This window comes from Phocoena sinus, chromosome 14, assembly GCF_008692025.1.
Source record: "Phocoena sinus isolate mPhoSin1 chromosome 14, mPhoSin1.pri, whole genome shotgun sequence".
NCBI classification, from domain to species: domain Eukaryota; kingdom Metazoa; phylum Chordata; class Mammalia; order Artiodactyla; family Phocoenidae; genus Phocoena; species Phocoena sinus.
In genome coordinates this window covers 13,790,973-13,813,629 of record NC_045776.1, presented here as the reverse complement: position 1 = coordinate 13,813,629, position 22,657 = coordinate 13,790,973, and the positions used below count along the sequence as shown (strand labels likewise).

Below are 22,657 nucleotides of genomic sequence, written 5' to 3'. Positions count from 1 at the left end.
ACTGAAAATATTACTGAAATTAGATTGCTTCTGGCCTTCCTGTTGTTTTTCTTTTAACTTTTTAAAAAATTGTGTTTATCTGTGTGCCTGTTTGTGTTTTCATTTGGCAAAGTGGAGGTTTGCGCAGGCTCAGAAACGTAGGCTTCCCAATTCACAACAAGAAAAAACATGGGAAACTTTCCGGTGTTCGGAAGCACGCTCATCTAATTTTGCAAAACAGTTTTGTCAAATGTCCCTGTACACACACCCCTGTTCCCCCGGGGTGAGAAATCTAAACCTGAAACGTTCTGACAAAAAAACAAAGAAAACAGTGGCAATGTTGCATGTATTTGCTTTAGCAGAAAACATACATAAACAAGTGGCTCTTATTATAAACACATCCAATGTACGTTCAAAATAAAATTCATTATACTAAGAAACAAGTAGGTGGTACATTTAGATTATACCCGTTTTTACTTCAGAAACAGGGACAAAACCCTTCCTATCGACTCTATCACGGGTTGATATGTCACCCCAATTGAAGCTGTTATCAAAGGAAGATCATTGTGACATTTTTAATGTTACATAATCGAATTTTTTAATCAGCATTTGCATGTATATTATGAGAGTTGTGAAGAAGCAACTCTTCAAAGGGTCTGAGGCCTTGATTTGATTTCTTCAGCTTCCCAAGGTTGCCCCCAAAGAGCAGACAGGCCGCCCAAATCTCCAGTTTGTCAAACTGGTCTGGCCCCAGGAGGGATTTTTGAGTGCTTTCCTTCAAAGAATACCACCCAGGCTGGTTGGCTGCAAGTGTGAGCGGCCTATTATTTCTCCTTCATTTCCCAGGACATCTGGGTTCTAGAGCTCCCAGGCTCCTGGTGGGCACTGTGCCCTGCCTCTTCACAGCCCCTTCTCATGCTCAGCAACCCTTTAACTGGAGAATCCCAGCTGCTTCACCTCCAGGCTCACTTGCTGGTGAAGGGCTATGTTCTACTTTGGTAGAAATAGGACTGAATTGATGCCCTGCCATTAGGCCGTAGTGCTGCTAGGATTGCATCGATCTTCCTGTTTGTACTGTTTGTAACTATGGCCCCATCTTAAGTATTCCTAATTGAAAAACAAAGCCTCAGGAAACCGAAACTTAACCAGCCGCTCTCGCTTCTGTAACTATGCTTGCTGAACCCCCTTTTGCAACCATCCAACCAATCAGACGGTGACTAGTGTCTTTGTTTAAAAGTTAACCAATCAGTGACTAATGTCTTTGTTTAAAAGTTAGCCAGTCAGTACCCCCCACCCCTGAAGGTCGCGAGCTTGTTTGTACCTGTCTATAGAAGAGCTGTACTAAACTCCATCGGGACCTCTTAGCGTCACCGGCAACGAGTGCGCGGAGGTCCAGGTTCGAACCTGCAATAAATGACCCTTGCCGTTTGGCTTTGACTCTTGTCTCTGGTGGTCTTGTGGAGGGGTCTCGTGACCGTGGGCATTTCATTTGGGGGCTCGTCCGGGATGCCCCCAAGCCCACCAGACATCAGGTCAACGGGTCATCGCTGACAACCGATCGGTAAGTAAGCTGGCTCAAGGTACCTTCTGTTTTGGGGACTAGGACAGTCCTGGCGGACGCGCTATAGGACACCTAGTCGGGCGTGGTTGGAGACGTCCACCGCGACCCATCTGGGGGTTGATAGCCCATCTGAAGCGCGCACGCGATAACCTCCCTTCCTCCTTTTACAGGCTCCGCTATTGGGACTGCTCTTAATCACTTTCGTTTTCAGAATAACCTTTTCTAACCAACCTCTTCCAGGACCTAAACATGGGCCAAACACAGAGTACCCCTCTCTCCCTCCTTCTCACTAATTTTGGGGATGTGAAATCCCGAGGACACGATCTCAGTCTGGACATCCGGAAAAGAAAACTTATTACCTTCTGCCGCTCTGAATGGCCAACTTTCGGGGTTGGTTGGCCCACCGAGGGTACCTTTTGTCTTCCTATAGTCCTAAAAATTAAATCTAGAGTTTTCTTACCAGGGAAAGAAGGCCATCCGGACCAAATCCCCTACATCTTGGTATGGCAGGACCTGGTAGAAAACCCACCTCCCTGGATGGCCCCCTTTTTGTCATCAGGGACATATAAGATCCTTACGGCCCGACCAACCAAACCTCCCAAGCCTCAGACCTCAACCGCACCCATACTTTCTGACAGCCAAGACCTCCTTCTCATAGAACCCCCTCCATATCAACATCCTCCTTTGGCCCCACAACCGGTCCCCCTTCCTGCTCCTGACCCTGCTCCTCTCCCCTTGGAAGAACCTCCTGTGGCCCCTCCCGAGAGGCCACCCAGGTCAGAACCGGAGGAGCGAGAGGCAGAGGCACTGCCGGCCCTCCTGCCCAATGAAAATAACTCCCCTGGGCCGGCTGGACGCACCCGTGGACGCACTCAGCGCGACCCAGGGTTCCGCCATCCAGATTCCACCACAGCCCTACCCCTGCGAGAAATAGGCCCTCCCGATGAGACAGGGAACCCCCGACTCCAATATTGGCCATTCTCTACCAGTGACTTATATAATTGGAAAACCCAGAATGCTCGTTTTTCTGATAATCCTAAAGACTTGATAGCTCTTCTAGATAGTGTTATGTTTACCCATCAGCCCACCTGGGATGACTGCCAACAGCTTCTCCGGATCCTGTTCACTACCGAGGAACGAGAACGAATCCAGCTGGAGGCAAGAAAACTGGTTCCTGGAGATGATGGTCAACCCACCGCTAACCCGATCTTATTAATGCAGCCTTTCCCTTAACTCGCCCCCCGCAGGATGATTGGAACTACAACACCGGAGAAGGTAGGGGACGACTGCTCATTTATCGCCAGACTCTAATGGCGGGTCTCCGGGCTGCCGCGCGCAAGCCCACTAATTTGGCCAAGGTATATTCAATTGTACAAGGTAAAACAGAAAGTCCCTCCTCTTATTTAGAAAGATTAATGGAAGCCTTTAGGCAATATACCCCTATGGATCCAGAGGCCCCCGAAAATCAGGCTGCCGTTGTAATGTCCTTCGTTAACCAGGCAGCCCCTGATATTAAAAAGAAACTCCAGAAGTTAGAAGATCTGGAGGGCAAACAGATACAGGACCTACTCCGTATTGCTCAGCGCGTCTTTAATAACCGAGACGCCCCAGAGGATAGACAACTTAAAGCCACTGAGAAAATGACTAAGGTCCTGGCCGCCATTGTTCAGAAAGATCAAGGGGGCCCCCCAGCCACTCGACCTCCCAGGCGACCATTGGACAGAGATCAATGTGCCTATTGCAAGGAAAAAGGCCATTGGGCTTGGGAATGCCCCAAAAAAAGGCAGCCGCGCCCCAACCAGGGGCAATGGCAACCGAAGGCCACCACCCCAGTCCTGTTTACACATGATGCAGAGTAGGGGGGACGGGGTTCGGACCCCCTCCCCGAACCCAGGGTAACCCTACAAGTGGAGGGGAAACCAGTCCAATTCCTGGTGGATACAGGGGCACAGCATTCGGTCTTGGTTAAGCCCCACGGGAAAATTTCTGACAAAACCTCCTGGGTCCAGGGAGCTACGGGAGTTAAACGTTACCCCTGGACCACTCAGAGAACTGTAGACTTGGGCACGGGAAAAGTAACCCACTCCTTTCTGGTCATTCCCGATAGCCCTTGCCCCTTACTGGGGAGAGACTTACTTACTAAAATGGGAGCGCAAATTCATTTTCGGTCAGAGGGGCCGATCATAACAGACCCTCACAACCAACCCATATCTGTGCTCACCCTGAACTTGGAAGATGAGTACCGACTTCACCAGGAACCACCCTCCCAAAATCAAGATATAAAGTCATGGCTTCAGCAGTTCCCCGAAGCATGGGCAGAAACAGGTGGGATGGGACTAGCCAAACATCGCCCAGCCCTATTCATAGAAATCAAACCAGGGGCAGATCCTGCACGTGTCCGACAATATCCCATGCCCATAGAGGCCAAAACTGGTATCACTCCACATATTCGCCGGCTTCTTGACCTAGGTATACTGCGTCCCTGCCAGTCGGCCTGGAACACACCCCTGCTGCCAGTCCGCAAACCTAACAGTAAAGACTACCGCCCAGTACAGGACCTGAGGGAAGTTAACAGACGAGTCATAGACATCCATCCTACCGTACCCAATCCATATACTCTTTTGAGCGCCCTTAGTCCAGAAAAACAATGGTATACTGTGCTGGACCTCAAAGATGCCTTTTTTAGTTTACCCTTAGCACCCAAAAGTCAAGAACTCTTTGCCTTCGAATGGTCGGATCCCGAGAGAGGCATAAACGGACAACTCACCTGGACCAGACTTCCCCAAGGATTCAAGAACTCACCTACCTTGTTTGATGAGGCCCTACACGAGGATCTCAGTGAGTACCGGAGACAAAACCCCAATATAACCCTCCTGCAGTATGTTGATGATCTCTTAATAGCTGCTGGGACCACTGAAGCCTGCCTGCAGGGAACCAGAAACCTCCTACAGACTCTCGGCACCCTGGGATACCGGGCCTCTGCCAAAAAGGTGCAGATCTGCAGGCCTGAGGTAACTTCCCTGGGATACCTACTGAAAGGGGGGCAACGATGGCTCACAGATGCACGGAAAGAGACTGTCCTCCGCATCCCCAGACCCACCACGCCTCGACAGGTGAGAGAATTTTTGGGGTCAGCTGGGTTCTGCCGTTTATGGATACCCAAATTTGCTGAAATGGCCAAACCACTATACTTAGCCACCAAAGAACAGACGCCCTTTGAATGGACAGAGGAGGCTGAGCAATCGTTTCAGCAGATCAAAACTGCCTTGCTATCCGCACCCGCCCTGGGTCTCCCTGATGTCTCCAAACCCTTCCACCTCTTTGTGGATGAAAACAAAGGCATAGCTAAGGCCGTGTTGACCCAACCCCTCGGTCCTTGGACCAGGCCGATCGCTTACCTATCGAAGGAATTGGACCCCGTGGCTGCAGGCTGGCCTCCTTGCCTCCGGGTGATCGCCGCCACAGCCCTAATGGTAAAGGATGCCAACAAACTAACTATGGGACAGGAATTACATGTCACCACCCCCCACGCCATCGACGGGGTTCTCAAACAGCCTCCCGACCGATGGATGAGCAATGCTCGATTGGTCCACTACCAGGGTCTACTGTTAAATCCTCTCAAAATCAGCTACACTCCACCACGGGCTTTAAACCCTGCCTCTCTATTACCTGACCCAGACTTAGACTCCCCACTCCATGATTGTGCAGAGGTACTGGCTCAGATCCATGGGGTTCGGGAAGACCTATGTGACCAGCCCCTATTAGATGCACAAGTCATATGGTTCACTGACGGCAGTAGTTTTGTCCAGCAAGGTCAGAGGTATGCAGGGGCAGCGGTAACATCGGAAACTGAGGTGATATGGGCAAAGACTCTCCCCCCAGGGACCTCAGCCCAAAAAGCTGAATTAATTGCCCTGACCCAAGCTCTTAAGATGAGCAAAGACCAAAAAGCCACCATATATACAGACAGCCGGTATGCTTTCGCTACCGCACACATACATGGGGCAATATACCGAGAGTGGGGACTACTCACAGCAGAGGGCAAAGACATCAAGAACAAAGAGGAAATCCTGGCCTTGCTAGCGGCCATATGGGAACCCAAAAAGTTAGCCATTGTACATTGCCCGGGGCATCAAAAACCCACAAATCCAGTCGCCCGGGGCAACAATTTGGCAGACCAGACGGCTCGAAAGGCGGCATACACTCCAATACCATTACTTCCCCTACAACTGCCGGATCCAGGGCCCCGGGAATTACCGCCCCAACCCGACTACTCGGAAGATGACATTAGATGGATAAACAAACTCCCTCTAACCCAGGTTAAAGACGGATGGTGGCGGGACGCTAAGAACAATATCCTCCTTCCAGAAAAACTAGGAACCTTGGTCCTTGAACGGATCCATCGTAGCACCCACTTGGGCGCCTGACGGCTACAGGATCTCATCAGACAGACTGGACTTAAAATTAAAAATGTCTCCGAAAAAACTGAACGACTGGTTGCTGGCTGTGCAGTCTGCCAACTCCATAATGCTAACACCCACCCACCAACCGCTGGCATCCGGGAAAGAGGGAACCAGCCCGGAGCCTACTGGGAAATGGACTTCACGGAGGTAAAGCCTGGCAAATATGGATATAGCTATTTACTGGTGTTTATAGATACCTTTTCAGGTTGGACTGAGGCATTCCCGACCAAGAATGAGACAGCACAAATAGTAGCTAAAAAGCTACTAGAAGAAATCCTGCCCAGGTATGGTTTTCCAGTTATGATAGGGTCAGACAACGGGCCGGCCTTCGTTTCTAAGGTAAGTCAGGATCTGGCTTCCATACTTGGGGCTGATTGGAAATTACATTGTGCATACCGCCCCCAGAGTTCAGGACAGGTAGAAAGAATGAATAGAACTCTAAAAGAGACCTTGACTAAATTAACCATGGAGACTGGCGCTAACTGGGTAGTCCTACTCCCCTACGCTCTGTTTAGGGTGCGAAATTCCCCCTATAAGCTAGGATTTACCCCCTACGAAATAATACATGGTAGGCCTCCTCCTATTATCCCTAACCTAAAGACTAACCTTATCCAATCGGACCCAGAAAATAATCTCCTGTCTTCCCTCCAAGCCTTACAGCGGATACATGAGACAATCTGGCCCAAACTAAAAGAGCTATATACAACAGGACCCCCGCCTACTCCACACCAGCTCCGACCAGGTGACTGGGTCCTTGTCAAACGCCATCGACAAGAGACCCTAGAACCCAGGTGGAAAGGACCTTACCAGATCATCCTGACAACGCCGACGGCCATCAAGGTGGACAGCATAGCTGCCTGGATCCATTACACCCACGTCAAGCCGGTGGACCCACTTTCTGACCTCATCAAGTCCACTAAAGCTGACGTCACCTGGACGGTTGATCGGAGTAAGGACAATCCCCTCAAACTGACCTTACGCCATACCCTCCCCCATGAGGACCAAGGTACTGCTGATAGCTCTAATGACAGTCCTAACCCTCAACCCTCGGGCCACGAGGGGAGGATTCAACCCCCCCCCAATAAGAATGCTTTAATGCAACAACTATATGGTGCACCGTGCGAGTGCAGGGGAGGTACTAGCGAGACTCCTGTTGTTCCCCGAAGGTATACTCATATGCAGGATTGCGGGGGAATAACTGCATACCTTGTTCAGGTATATGGAGGCACCGGGGTCAAAACCAGCTGGCAATGCCACCATAAGCCTAAACCACTCCCCCCCCGAGCTATTTGTCCCTGTTCTACTTTTCAGGAATCAATGCATAGCACGTGCTACTCCTCTTACCAGCAATGTACAGGGACCAATAACAAGACTTATTTCACAGCCACACTACAAAATAATAAAAGTCCCACCATTAGTGATAATAATAAATACCTTCAGGCTGGATGCATTGGCACTCCCGGGACCCCGGTGTGCTGGAATACCAGGGCCCCCATACATATGTCAGACGGTGGAGGGCCCCAAGACGAAGTGCGCCAGATAGAAACCCGAAGACAAATAGAAAATCTGTACCCACAGCTCAGCTACCACCCCCTAATTCGCCCTAAGGTCAATCCCTCTGAACTGGACCCCCAAACCACGACTATACTAGAAGCTACTTTTGCGCTTTTAAATACCACCAACCCCAACTTAGCACAAGATTGCTGGCTCTGCCTTCCTCAAGGACCGCCCCGCCCTATAGCCATCCCCATTTTCGCCAATTTAAACATCAGCAAACAATGTAACCCAACTTTACTCCCGGAGCCGTTTCCCATACAATTTTCAAAGTTTTCAACTACCTTTAATACCTCATGCTTTGTCAAGAACGATTCCCTCTCTAACGCCAGTATTGACTTGGGAATCCTTTCATCTACTGGATGTAGTCAGTATATCCCCGTAAACTCCTCCCTCTGTAGTCCTAACACCACTGTCTTTGTCTGTGGAAATAACCTAGCATACACCTATTTACCCCAGAACTGGACAGGGGTCTGCAACCTAGCCACCCTCCTCCCTAATGTAGACCTGATCTCGGGAGACACTCCATTGCCCATTCCCAGCTTTGACCTTTGGGCAGGAAGAACCAAACGAGCCATTACAGCCATACCCCTCCTGGTAGGACTAGGAATTACAGGAGCTGTGGCCACAGGGAGTACAGGTCTTGGGGTCTCCCTTCACTCCTATAATCAGCTGTCTAGACAATTAATAGAAGATGTAGAAGCCCTCTCTGGAACCATTCAGGATTTACAGGACCAATTAGATTCGCTGGCCGAGGTGGTCCTACAAAATAGGAGGGGCTTAGACTTGCTGACAGCTGAACAGGGTGGGATATGCCTCGCTCTAAAAGAAAAATGTTGTTTTTATGCAAATAAATCAGGCATTGTAAGAAACAAAATTCACCAGCTCCAGGAAGACTTAGCCCGCCGTCGGAAAGAATTAGCGGACAATCCCCTTTGGTCAGGATTTCATGGGATGCTTCCCTTCCTCCTCCCCTTCCTGGGCCCTCTACTATGCCTCCTTCTCCTCCTCACTATAGGCCCCTGTATATTCAACAAAATCATGGATTTCGTCCGAAAAAGAATAAACACAGTTCAGCTAATGGTATTAAGATCACAATATCAGCCATACGAGGACTTAGAAAATGAAGAAACTGAGCCTTGAGGACCCAAGATTGGCTCCTCTGGTTCATGAAAGAAGGGGGAATGAAGGGCTATGTTCTACTTTGGTAGAAATAGGACTGAATTGATGCCCTGCCATTAGGCCGTAGTGCTGCTAGGATTGCATCGATCTTCCTGTTTGTACTGTTTGTAACTATGGCCCCATCTTAAGTATTCCTAATTGAAAAACAAAGCCTCAGGAAACCGAAACTTAACCAGCCGCTCTCGCTTCTGTAACTATGCTTGCTGAACCCCCTTTTGCAACCATCCAACCAATCAGACGGTGACTAGTGTCTTTGTTTAAAAGTTAACCAATCAGTGGCTAATGTCTTTGTTTAAAAGTTAGCCAGTCAGTACCCCCCACCCCTGAAGGTCGCGAGCTTGTTTGTACCTGTCTATAAAAGAGCTGTACTAAACTCCATCGGGACCTCTTAGCGTCACCGGCAACGAGTGCGCGGAGGTCCAGGTTCGAACCTGCAATAAATGACCCTTGCCGTTTGGCTTTGACTCTTGTCTCTGGTGGTCTTGTGGAGGGGTCTCGTGACCGTGGGCATTTCACTGGCAGTCTGGTGTGCAAGACAGAGGGGAGAGAGTGAAGAACCAAGCAGCTTTGGGTGGTTTTGTGGGGAAGGAAAAAATCTTATTTTTTTTCTCTACCCATCTTAGGTTCATAGGCTGGGACCAAACTGTTAAAAGACAGATTGGAAATTCCCTGGCGGTCCAGTGGTTAGCACTCTGTGCTTTTGCTGCCAAGGGTGTGGGTTCAATCCCTGGTTGGGGAACTAAGAACCTGCAAGCCCTGCAACTTGGCCAAAAAAATAATAATAATAGTAAAATAAAAGACAGATTAACAAGAGAAAAAAAAACCCAACACATTTAACTATGTGTACACATTTGCATGTGATTTCACAAAGAAATGGTACAGCCAGATGACTGAGGTTTATATACCATCCTAGGCTAAACAAAGGAAAAGGGGTTTGGGACTTCTAGGTGGGAGAGGCAAGCTATGGGTAGGTGACAAGTAAAAGTACTGTCAACAAGGGTTGCTTAGTGGGATGTGTTATGCAGACTTAAGTAGGTACTTTCTCCACTGAAGATATGTTAAAAGTCCTTCTCCCCCGGGTGCAGGATGGGGAGGCTTTACAAAAGGATAAGTAAATGATGCCTGTTTTTAGAGCTTTCCCTGCATCTACTGTTTCTTAATGGCCTTTAACTCAAAATAGTCCAAATGTCAAAGGGAGCTATTTGGAGTGCCATATTCTTGAGGGAGAAAAACATGTTTTAAAGGCTGAAGGACTGGAGATTAAGCAATTAGCTTCCGCAGAATAAAGTATGTATTTCAGTTAAAAAAGTCAAAAAAAAAAAAAAAAATGAAGTGGCAGAAGGTACTGCAGGGGAGGAAAAATAATTTCCCCTCTACCCTTCTAGGTTTTTGGTGGAGATGCCTCTGCAATAAAAGAAAGATTAACAGGAGAAAAACAAACATAAGTTTAGTATACCTTCTGTATGCCTGTATACAAAACTGAGTGTGTCTCTGAAATGGCCCAGGCCAGGAGCTTAAATACCATCCTTAGCAAATGACAAAAAAAGATGTTGAGGGGTAGAGGAAGTCCTCTTAATGGGAGGTGACCAGGAATAGGATGGTAACAAGTAAGGTCATGGTTGTTATGCAAATCAAAGTCTTTGCCTTCTCAGTGGATAAGAGTTGCTACAGATTTAGTCATCCTTCTCCTCGTGGTATGGAGAGACACCCCTACATGTGGAGATTTTCTTGTAAATGTAAATGTCTCCCACAAAAGGGTAATTTCTACTCAATTTTCAGAGCTTTTCCTGAGTCTGCTGTTTTTAAAAAAATAACAGCCCCAAATAATCTTTATGCCAAAGAGGCATATTTTGGGGTGGCAAATCCTGTTCCCCTTCAGTACCCTGGTTACCAAACACAAGTTCCTGTGCCCGACGCACAGGGAGGTCAAACAAACTGAAACGTTTCTATAGGCAAAATTTGGGGTGAGGGCTGCAGGGTGTGTGACTTTCTTCTGATTGGTTGGTGGGGAGGGAACAGGGTGGTGTTTCAGGAATCCTGTGGTCAGCCTGAAGTTACCAGCCTCCACCTGGGTGAGAGCCTTAGTTCCTGCAGAAGAGCTCAAAGGTATTGTTATGAATATTCCTTCAGGAGGAACTGGGATCCTGCCACAAGGCTGCACTATTGTTTCTGAAATCCCTCCCTTCCCTGATTGGCAACCGTTTTAATCTGCCCTTTGGAACTCAGGGAAAGTCTAAGAGGCTGAAAGAAGCCTATTTCCTACAAACAGGAAATGGGAGATGGACAGGATTTGTAGCCGAGAGGACCTCACAGGGTCCTGCTCAGTTTCACCCTGGTGGATTAAGGTCAGGATATCCCCAAATATTTTGAGTGGACACTCCTGAGCCTACATAAAAGAGGGGGAAATCTGCAAATTGTGACAGATTTTCCCCAAATGTTAACCAAGCTCACTTCAAATGGTCATTTTCCTTTGTGTTTAAATGTCTGTTGATGCCCTTCTAATCTGAACAATCAAGAACATATTATGGTTGTATCTGGTGGAGCCAATCAATATGTTCAGGTGCACAAGGAGAACAGTAGGAGACCAGAACATGTCACTCCAAAATACGCCTCTTTAGCATAAGGATTATTGTGAGCTGATTATTTAATAATCAATAGACACAAGAGAAGCTCTGAAGACAAAACATACAAATTTACGTTTTTAAAGGAAGTCTCCATTTGTAAGGTGTCTCCCTCTATTACCTGAAAACTGGGTTCACCTCTTGATGGGTGTTGAGCCAATAGACACAACCAAGCCAAAGATCAAGAGAAGAAAGGATTTAATACTTGGAGCAAGTAAGGAGAGCTCCAGGGACCTTTCCCAAAGCAGTGTCTCCCTGAACAGCAGTGAAACCTGTGGGAAAGGCTCCTTCCTTGCCTCTTGTTGCTTCTGGTGGTTGTCATCAATCTCTGGTGTTCCTTGGCTCGCAGCTGCATTCGTCCTATCTTACCTCCATCGTCACATAGCTATCTTCTCCCTCTGTGTCTCTGTTTCTTTTCTTGTAAGGACATTAGTCATATTGGATCAGGGTCCAACCTAATGATCTTACCTTAACTTGATTACATCTGCAAAGACCCTATTTCTATATAAGGTCACATTCATAGGTACTGGAGGTTAGGAGTTCACATATCATTTGGGGGGACAACATTCAGCCCGTAACAATTAATCTCAAAGGAGTAAGCGATTGGCATTCCATGCTTTTAAGGAAGCTGGGACCATTTGTGAAAGCGGATGAGTGAACATCTCAGTAAAGTGGTGGTGATGGAAGCCAGCTTTCAAGAGCTAAATAATGCAGTAAAAGGGGCAGTAAGTATAGCCTGCAAGTTAGAATGTGGCTGGTGACAGTAGTGGGATAGGGTGGCAGCATGAAGAAACTAGTCTTTACCTCTTGGTGCTGCTGTGGCCCTGATCACAGAAACTCCCTTACTGGATTGCTTCCACATTGTTCTGTCATTTTCCTGCTTCAGAGTCTGTGCGCTCCTCGGGGCCACCCACCAACATCCTGTTTCCTGTCTGAAGGATGCCTTGGCTCATCTGCTGGTCAGAGATAACCGATGTGCCAGTGAAGGTTGAGCCCAGGGACCCAGCCACCTCCTCTTTCCTGGCCATCTTTCTGGTGACTTACAGCTGTTAGTATTCCCAAAGAAAGTGGGAAGATTTTCCTAAGATTAGTAATTCTGTGATTAAGGTTTGTACATGAGAACTATGTAACTGAGGGTACACACTTCTAAACAGTAGAAAAATTTAACCCTCACATTTCTATAGAGTATACGAGGAGAGAAGATTAGATGTGCAAGTCAAAGAAGAGGCAAGGAACGAATTCTTCCCTGGAGTCTCTAGAAGTAACCAGCCCCACCAGCACCTTGATTTTAGTCCCATAGGACTCATTTCAGACCTCCATTCTCCAGAACTGTAAAAAGAATAAGACTGTGTTGTTTTAAGCCACTAAGATTATAGTAAATTTTTTACAGCAGCAATAGGAAACTAATATACAAATCAGCCTCACATGTAAAGGCCCCCAAAGTCATCCCAAATGCAGCTCAGGCTCTCCTCATATATGACCACTTGACTCTGCCTGTTTAGCTTAAATGCCCACAATTTCTGGTGCTCCCACACTGGTGGAGTCCTCTCCTTCTCCTTCTTTTTCTTGTCTCTTTTGGGTCCCACCCCACCCAAACTTCATCCCTTCCAAATGCAAGAAAAAAGAAAATCTCTGTCTCACTTAGTAGAGAATGAAGATAATAAAACAAGGACAAGAAAGAGGCAGAGCAAGTGGGCTTCAGGATGCTTACAAACCCAGAGGCGTTGTTATTAGTAATTAAGGGGTTGCTGGTAAATGTTTTGGCACATGAGTGCAAATTTGGCAGGTTCACTACATCAGCTAATATAGTAAGTGCTGTGTTTTATAAGGTTCATAAAAAGGAGTGCCATTTAGACCTTGCCGGGACCTCTCCCAAGGGAACTGTATGTTTTCAGATTTTTGGAAAAGATTCTCCAAAAAAAATTAAAAAAAAAAAAAAAGGAAGCAGAAAACAGAACTGCCCAGTTACCTGCCTTTTTGGTCTCTATTTATACCTCCCGGTTTTATAGGTCCGTGTAGAGGAGTCAAGACTTAACATCTTAGATCAGTGCCTGGCCCATATTAGCACTGATCAGATGTTAGATATTATTATTATTCCTAGAATTACTTTCTCTGATCATTCTGAATTAGTTAAGTAATTACCTTCTCCTCTTTAAAAGAACGCTCAGGATTGTTAGAAAATAAAAAAGAAATGCACAAAGGTCTAACTGGGCTTTGCTGTTCTTGGGAATCACTTCCTGCTTCAAGTACAACTTTTTACGTATGCATCTGCGTTAAAATGGGATTTTTTCCTTCTTCTCTCATCTACCAGAACAAATGAAATAAATCTGTTGCCCTGACAGAAATAATTAGATTGACCTTGATCATGGATTATTCCACACTTGTCCAAGCAACCTGCCTTGCCCACAGGTAGATTCAAAGGACAGATTCCAGGTGCAGAGACAAATATGATGGAGATCTGCATTTGCCCAAAAATTCCAGAGGGAGAGCTTCAGAAAGAATGTCCTCTTGCTGCACCCAGGATCAAGAGTGATTGGGAGGGCTTCCCTGGTGGCGCAGTGGTTGAGAGTCTGCCTGCCGATGCAGGGGACACGGGTTTGTGCCCCGGTCCGGGAAGATCCCACATGCCGCGGAGCGGCTGGGCCCGTGAGCCATGGCCGCTGAGCCTGCGCAACCGGAGCCTGTGCTCCGCAACGGGAGAGGCCACAATAGTGAGAGGCCCGCGTACTGCACAAAAAAAAGAGTGACTGGGATATATGAAAACCCAGGTAGCCTGGCCTCATACCTTGAACTTGACCTCACACCTGATCATGCTTTCCCATCTCTTTGCAGCCCACCCCCACTTTCTCCTTGCCCTCTTTATTTCAGGTTCTTTCCTCTCTCCCCAGCTCCCTTCCACAGGAACCCTGACTCTCCCACCTGTGCCTCCACAGCAAGGTTCTCTGTGCCTTGTCCATTTTCCTCTAAATGGAAGGGGTCTTGGATAAAAGAAACCTAAATAGACAGAGCTATAAACATGGGATTCATTTTTGAAAACTGTACATGCATTTGTGTGCATAAAGTCAAAGCAGGGGATAGGGTCACAAAGAATGATCTTCAAAGCAAATTGCAGCATCTTCTATGCCTCACATCAACTCATAAACTGTAAAATACATTAACTTGTGTTTTTCATCTCTTTATTCTTACTCACCTTGTTGTCTAACAGCTAGCAAATGTCTCATGTGAAATTTTAATGTACACAGACCATTTCATGTTATTAAAGGTCCTAAAATTTATATGCAAAGGTGAGCGTCTCAGCAGTGAGTTCTTTTGCAGCCTTATTCAATCTCAGCCTCCTTTTCCTCTGAGGCTCCCATAAAGGCCAGCACTCCATCCTGGAAATGTAATGTCAGCTCATGATCTATCAAGCAACTACTGCTGCACTTCCGAGTACACCAAAGGGAGCAATTATTTGTATTTCCAATAAACCGGATTTGTCTGAGAAATCTTCATATCTATTTTCTCACCTAAAAACAATGAAAATAAATCTTGAGTGGAGAAGTGACCACTAGCTTCCAGTCTGCATCATCCACTTCATGTTGCTACATATTTACTCAAGGATGACCCTCACTAGCACTGTTTCCAGTTTTATAGGAAGCAGTGTTGTTTGCTGGCCATAAGTTTAATGGGGAAAAGTTAATTCTTATAAGAGTTACAGAAACAACCAATCACTGATCTGGCCAGCTCACTCCTTCAAGACAGAGCTATATTTAAAACTTACTCCATAATTGCTAATGTAAAGTGCTTGCAGTACTTGGTACCCACTAAGATATTAGAAGTCTACCTGGTTTGGGACTTCCCTGGCGGTCCAGTGGTTAAGACTGTGTGCTTCCAATGCAGGGGTGCAGGTTCAATCCCTGGTTGGGAACTGAGGTCCCACATGCTGCACAGCCAAAAAGAAATCTGTCTACCTGGTTTGAATTAGCCCTTCCCTGCCCCAGTACCTAAGTCCCTTTTCTGAGTATGTTAGTTATTTATCAGTAATGGAGTAAGCTGAGTAAGATTTCCTTAAGTCTAATTTAAATAAAGCAGAAGATAAATGAACTATGTCCTTGGATTTTATCCCATGTTGAATAAATAACCATGTGCAAACCTTCAGGAATACAGCTAAAAGTAAGAATGAATACACATTCCCCCAAAAGACTCGTGCTTGTCCTTGACAATCATCTCAAAACATTAAGAGCACACATCAGATCCCAAGATCCACCTGTCTGTAATAATTCAACTCAGTAAACCTTTATCAACCATTTACCATGTACAAGTGACTGGGCTTGTCATCTCAGCAGGCATAAAGATGAATAAGACATGGTACCTGCACCAGAAGAACTTATTCATTTCTCATCCATTAGGGTATTGACACCTTTTTAGTATCCAACTTTATTTTCTGTTCCCAACAAGACTTGCATTAGACAGAATCAAAGCATGTCCTGCCCCATGTGGCGTGAGTTAAATCTATAGTCAAAACACAAAAAAGGAAGAGAAAAATATGAACAATTTTTCCCTAGAAAATCAATTTGTGTTGATTGGAATCTCTTTTCTCAGCATAGTTTTAGCTCAAAAAACTCTTACATGAATCCTCAAATATTTGATCTCATAACAATTTTGCTTCTGTTGCTCTAAGACCCATAGGGAAAATCCTACGCTTTATTATATGAAAGGAGAGGAATCAAGCTTCCTTCTTAGCAAAACACAAAACCAGTGAGAGAAGGCTGTTGAAAGAAGAAACCCCATCAAGTCTGTGCAATTTGGAGAATTCCTCTTAAGCTGAAATTTTGAACACAGACAAAATGCTGAATGGGTAACGCCCAGAGACAACCAATTCTTTTATTTATTTATTTATTTATTTATTTATTTATTTATTTATGGCTGTGTTGGGTCTTTGCTGCGTGTGGGCTTTCTCTAGCTGCGGCGAGCGGGGGCTACTCTTCATAGAGGTGCACAGGCTTCTCACTGTGGTGGCTTCTCTTGTTGTGGAACATGGGCTCTAAGGCACGTGGGATCAGTAGTTGTGGCTCATGGGCTCTCTTAGAGCACAGGCTCAGTAGTTGTGGCGCACGGGCTTACTTGCTCCACGGCATGTGGGATCTTCCCAGACCAGGGCTCCAACCCGTGTCCCCTGCATTGGCAGGCGGATTCTTAACCACTGCGCCACCAGGGAAGTCTGAGACAGCCAATCCTAATGAGCCCTAAGGAGATCAAGCGTCTGAATTCAAATCAGCAGTGTGAGATATAGAAAGTGCCACCCATGTCAGGAGAGCTGGAGCCAGCTCTAATCTCCAGCAAGTCCAGACTCAGGCTAGAGCATTTTCTCAAATGACAATGCATTAGGCTGACCAGTTGGCTGGGCTGGGCTGGGCAAAGGACTTCAGGTTATCAGAGACATGATGTCAAAATGTTGACAACTACGAGAACCAATCCTGTCACAACAGAAATCCACCCCCACATATGTTAATCATTATGCCTGGTGCTAATGTGTGGTAAATTATTTAATGGCCATGAATTCCTTCCAGCCCAGTATGCTCGACCCTTTGCAATGTAGCATTGCTCATCCTCCTATCCAGCAGAATTATTTGTGTTTTTTCTTTCTTTCTTGTTTTCTGGGGGTTTTTTGGCTGCCCCGCGTGGCCTGTGGGATCTTAGTTCCCTGACCAGGGATCAAACCTGTGCCCCCTGCAGTGGAAGCGCGGAGTCTTAACCCCTGTACTGCCAGGGAAGTCCCTATTTGTAATTATTTCTTGATCAACTAAATGTGATGGAACTGATACTGTATGAGTTCTGGAGTCTAGGCTTTAAGAGACCCTCTTGGAGCCTCCACATTTAAAAGGAAAAAAAAAAAAGATTTTCCTATTACTCTTAAGCTGCTAAAGTGCAAGTGTGCATGTTTATTGATATTTGTGGAGTATTTCCGCGATGCCCAACCCCAGTCCATGGCACTGTGCCGAGTCCATCATAACACAACAGGAGTTCAACTAATGAAGACTAAACCGAGTGAAACAACTAGAAAAACAGGTCCTACTTGAGACAGCCTAAGTAAAATACTCCCTAAACTGATCACTGGAAGATTTAATCCTTTCAACGAGGCTCTGAATTTGAATGCTATTGGATGCAGCCTACTGAACACATCTCTTTTGGGTTTCGGCTAGAAGACCTGACAGCACTACCTCAATTCTGGGCCTGGCCACTTGACCAATATGGTGACAGACTCACCTCCCACCCATGTTTCTTCTGCCAAGGAAGAGCTTTTTCTCTTTGTTTTCTGTTGTTGTTTTGTTTTGAAATTTAACTTGACTGGGAAAATCAAACTTCATGGATACAGGGCTTCCCAGGTGGCGCAGTGGTTGGGAGTCCGCCTGCTGATGCAGGGGACACGGGTTCGTGCCCCGGTCCAGGAAGATCCCACATACTGCGGAGCGGCTGGGCCTGTGAGCCCTGGCCGCTGAGCCTGCGCGTCCGGAGCCTGTGCTCCGCAACTGGAGAGGCCACAACGGTGAGAGGTCCGCGTACCGCAAAAAAAAAAAACCAAAACAAAACAAAACAAAAACTTCATGGATACAGATTATGAAGGCCTGGAGGGGTTTAGAGAGCACTGATTTTGTGGCCTATTGTATTTCCCAAATTTGCATAGTAGCTTGGCTGGCATAACTTCAAACATCCTCAGCTTTACCTAGAGGAGGAACACTTCCCCAGATGCCCTTCATTTTGGTCCTTGAACTTTTCTTCTGCTCTTCTCTCCACTGGGTACCCTCTTTACCCCACCCCTCCATTTCAGCTGGACAGGGTAGTAGAAGAGCACAGGATTTGGAGGTGGTTTCTAGCCCACCCCTGGAATTCTGTAGGCACATGACAGCTGGCTGCCCAATCCGGACCTCGCACCACACTCTCCTCATAGGGCTCAGAAAGAGGAAGAGGTCATCCACAGAAACAGAAAAAGCATGATAGACATCATTATCTTTCTTTTGTCTCTCTCCAGGTATCACAGAGGTAGAGGGAACTAAGAGAAGTAAAATATTACACGGGTCAGGAATTTGGGGGAGGTCCCTCTGCTTAGGAGTTGTAGGTGACAAGAAGGATAGGACCTGAGGGGAAAACAGGGCCTGGGAGCATGAAATGGGCCCAGTAGGCCCCCTCCCCCTCCCTCCCCTACCACCCCCCCCAACCGTGATGCACAGCTCCAGTAGGGCACCATTCATATTGACCCCCGGAGTTAAGCAATGGACACAGAGGTGTGCTTCCGTGGAAAACTACACAATGTCTAGATTCTAGAGGACTCCTCTCTGGGTTATACGGTGTCATGAGGGTTATTTGAGAGCTTTGTGAATTGTACATGACTGACGGCAGTGCAAAATAATTCTTGGCGATAGGCATGCAAATTTTGTCCTATCCCCAGTGGTTTCATGGACTTCACTTTCCTAAAGTAATAGCTCGGTTAGAGGCGCTTTTGCATATTAATTTCAACATTCCCATATTCATAGGATGGTTCTTTTTCTACTTTCCATTGAACTGGTTTTAACACCTCACCAGTTTGAGTTAAATAAAATCTTTAGCATGTGTTCATATATCAGTATGAGAGTTGTGATTTTACCTTTTTTTAAAAAAATGATTCTTTAAGAGTCCACGGTAAGAACCTACTTGGGTCCTTCCCTGTGATCCAGCCATAAGCATCCAAAACTTGCTAGAAAGGAAGCTGTAGCTGAGAACCAAATGCTCACTCCCGCTCAGGGTACATTAGCATAACAATAGACTCTTCACTCCTGGAGGTCCAGGCTTTTTTTCCTTTCTTTCTCAGCGTTCCCCTGAGGTGAAACCCTATTACTCCAGGGATGGTGTTTTAATTCACTTCTAAGTGACTGGACCACAAGTTGGCTTTGCATCCTCAATCCACTGGAGCCTGGATTCATTTGCAAGTAAATAAAATTAACTCTCCTTTTCTAACAGCCCTTAAGGTCAGCAACAACAAGGAGCTACTATGAAATTTTCATAACTAAAGGGCAAGATTTTACTTTGAATGCTAAGTAAGGCTCTTTAAAGATAAAAATCAAAGCCCTGGCCATTTCCTATAGTATGTAATTCCCTAACTCTTCTTTTTCCCCTGACTGTCCTCCCTCTATTGGCAGGCACAGTATTCTTTGTACAGTCATCAAAATGTATTTGGTACCAAAATACACCGGAAGCTCTGTCAGGAATCTTAGCCTATTAGAGCTACCGGAGGGTTCCTGGGTCTTTTTTTTTGCTGAAACTCGGAGACTCAGAAGAGAAAATACAAATGGCAACTGAAGAGCCAGGATCTAAAATTAGTGGTTCCAAATTCGTTGCTTTTTTTCCCTATTACATCCTGACGCAGGACAGTGGTCTCCAAAGTAAAGTGTAGGAAGCAATTATTCAAATTTGCTTCAAGTTTTTTTCTTTATTTTTAACTTAAAATTATTTTTTTAATGTATTTTTTAACATTTTATGTATGTTTTACAATATAATACAGCAGAACTACAGTATGTGTATATAATTTATAAATGAATGAATAAATAAAGGTCAGGGGTGTGTGCTCAAAAAAAATTGTGATAAGGACGACAAATCAAAATAATTTAGAGGCCTTTTCTTTAGTGCTGATGTTGAACTCTAAGCCCTGTGCTTCCTGAAAGCAGGGATGGTAGAGAAATTCTCCCACCATTTTGTATTCCCAGAAAACACAAAGGACAACCAAAGTAAGATCCACCTCTGGCCTTCTTAAGACCAACTAGAAAGAATTAGAAAAATTACAACAAGCAAGGTTGGTTCTGAGATGATCAGAGCTGGTTCACCCTAAGAATTGAGTTATTTGTTGTTATTGACAGAATTGTTTCCCCCTAAATTTACACATTAAAGCCCAAGTCCCCAGTGTGACTATGTTTGGAGATAGGGACTTTGGGGAGGTAATTAAGATAATAGGAGGTTGTAGAGGTGAGACCCTAATCCTATAGGACTGGTGTCCCTATAAGAACAGACACCAGAGATCTCTCTTCTTCCCCCACCCCACGTGCAAACACAGAGGAAAGGCCATGTGAACACAGTGAGAAGGTGGCCATCTGCAAGACAGGAAGAGAAGTCTCACCAGAAACCAACACTGACAACACCTTGATCTTAGACTTGTAGCCTTCAGAACTGTGAAATAATAAATTTCCTTTGTTTAAGCTGCCCAGTCTATGGTATTTTGTTTTAGAAGCCCAAATGTCCTAAGACTGCCCAATGCTTAATACAGATGTATGCTATAGGAATTAAGAGAGAGGTCAAGGAAGATCTGATGAAGTGGGATTTGATGTATGGATATTGAAGCGAGATAGTTAGAGATGGTAACAAATGCCGACTTGGCTGGAAAGTCCGTGATCAGGGTGCCAGCATGGTCGTGTTCTGGTAATAGCACTCTTCCTGGTTCATAGCCAGTGCCTTCTCTCTGTGTCCTCACACGGTGAAAGTGGCTAGGGATCTCTCTGGAGGCTCTTTTAAAAGGGCACTAATCCCATACATGAGGGCTCCACCCTCATGTCTTAAGTACCTCCCAAAAGTCCCCACCTCCTAGTGCTAACATCTTTGGAGGTTAGAATTTTAACACATGCATTTTGAGAAGATGCAAAGCCTATTCTTCACTGGCTTCATGATTCCAAATAGAATCATTGCAAACTAAGGAAAAAGTATCTACAAATGGCACAGAGAAGCATGCTTAGGCAAACAACTGTATTGCCCTGAGTTTGGGTAAGGACTGGGCTTCTGGGTGATGAGAACTGTGAGAAGGTAGAGGTACAGGAGAAAGGGGTTGACTCCCAGACACAACCAGTCCATCCCCAAACCTAGTCCCTCTCTTCCAGGAACCTCACTTTCAGGGATGGTGTGATGAACATTTTAACAGCACTCAGTGCATTAATCTGGGCCTCCTTTGTTATATCCCATTTCTTCCTAACATTCATAACTTCTCATTCTTTGGATTAAATTTTTCTTTATTTCTTAAAGAAATTTTCTATCACCAGTATAAAATATCAGGCTGGTGGCAAGGGCCTATATAATCTAAGAACCTGCAGCTCTAGAAAGGTGGTGATATAAGCAACTAAAATCTAAAATGAGAACCAGGGACTTCCCTGGTGGCGCAGTGGTTAAGAATCCGTCTGCCAATGCAAGGGACACAGGTGTGATCCCTGGTCTGGGAAGATCCCACATGCCACAGAGCTACTGAAGCCTGCACACCTAGATCCCATGCCCTGCAACAAGAGAAGCCACCACAATGAGAAGCCCTCGCACCACAACGAAGAGTAGCCCCCGGCTCACCGTGACTAGAGAAAGCCCGTGCACAGCAAGGAAGACCCAAGGTAGCCAAAAATAAATTTTAAATAAATAAATAAAATGAGAACCAGATGCCTCACCCAGGACCCCTCTTGGAGGGATCACACCCAAGTCACATGACCATGCTATAAAAGGGATTTTATAGGCTTGGGTTTGCAAAGTCAATTTGAAAGAGTTATCAAGTTCCCCTGCGCACCCTGTTATCCAGGTACATGTTTATGTTTGCATATGTTTTTCAGTCTCAGGGGCCTGGCTCTTCATAGACGTTGTTAACGGGACTGATAATACTACCTTGTAGGATCTACATGTTTTACGTTGAATTTTGAGTTTCCAAAATGAAAATTGATAAACTGATGTTGAAATATTGCTTAAGGTATTCTCAAGAATTTCCATTCCCAGTCTGCAAGAGACATGAAGTAGAGAACCCCTTCCTGGTTTATTCTGTCTCCCTTCACGCCCCTCCTTGGAGACGTGTTGCAAAATAGTCTTTGCTGAAGCCAGCCTGCCACGTGATGCTGCTGCGGTGATTGCCTTGACCTTAATTACTATTGTCTATTATTCAAAATCACTAATTGAGTCATGGTCCCACTGCAGATGTGACTTAACTCGCTGTTTTACTGCTTGCTCAGGAACTGCAAATAAAAACTAATGGCAGTTGTAATTAACTCAGAACCAGCTATATAACCTGTCCCTCCGTCCGTGACGGGTAAAAGTTCAATTAAAAAGCAAAGTTATTAACAGAGTGAGGTTTGGTCACACATCTGTCACATTGAGTGTGACAGGACACAAAAAGTTACCCCGTGCCACCAGAGAGGGATTCACTAGGACCCTGCAGTAACTTTATTTTCAGGCTTTTAAAGATAAATAGCTCCATATATACAGCAATTAAAGTTATTCCATATATAGAGTTATATGACTAGTCACCTGCTTAAAAAGTCTAAACAGAAGTGTTT

General features: G+C 45.7%; 1 protein-coding gene across 1 annotated transcript; it reads left to right on the top strand.

The window, feature by feature from the left end:
* Window positions 1-1,396: 1,396 nt before the first annotated feature.
* On the top strand, window positions 1,397-8,700 carry LOC116739062. The gene is given in 3 exon segments (XM_032603137.1): window positions 1,397-2,738; window positions 2,741-8,362; window positions 8,576-8,700. Coding segments are annotated over 3 exon segments (6,696 nt in total). The 5' UTR covers window positions 1,397-1,789.
* Window positions 8,701-22,657: the final 13,957 nt, after the last annotated feature.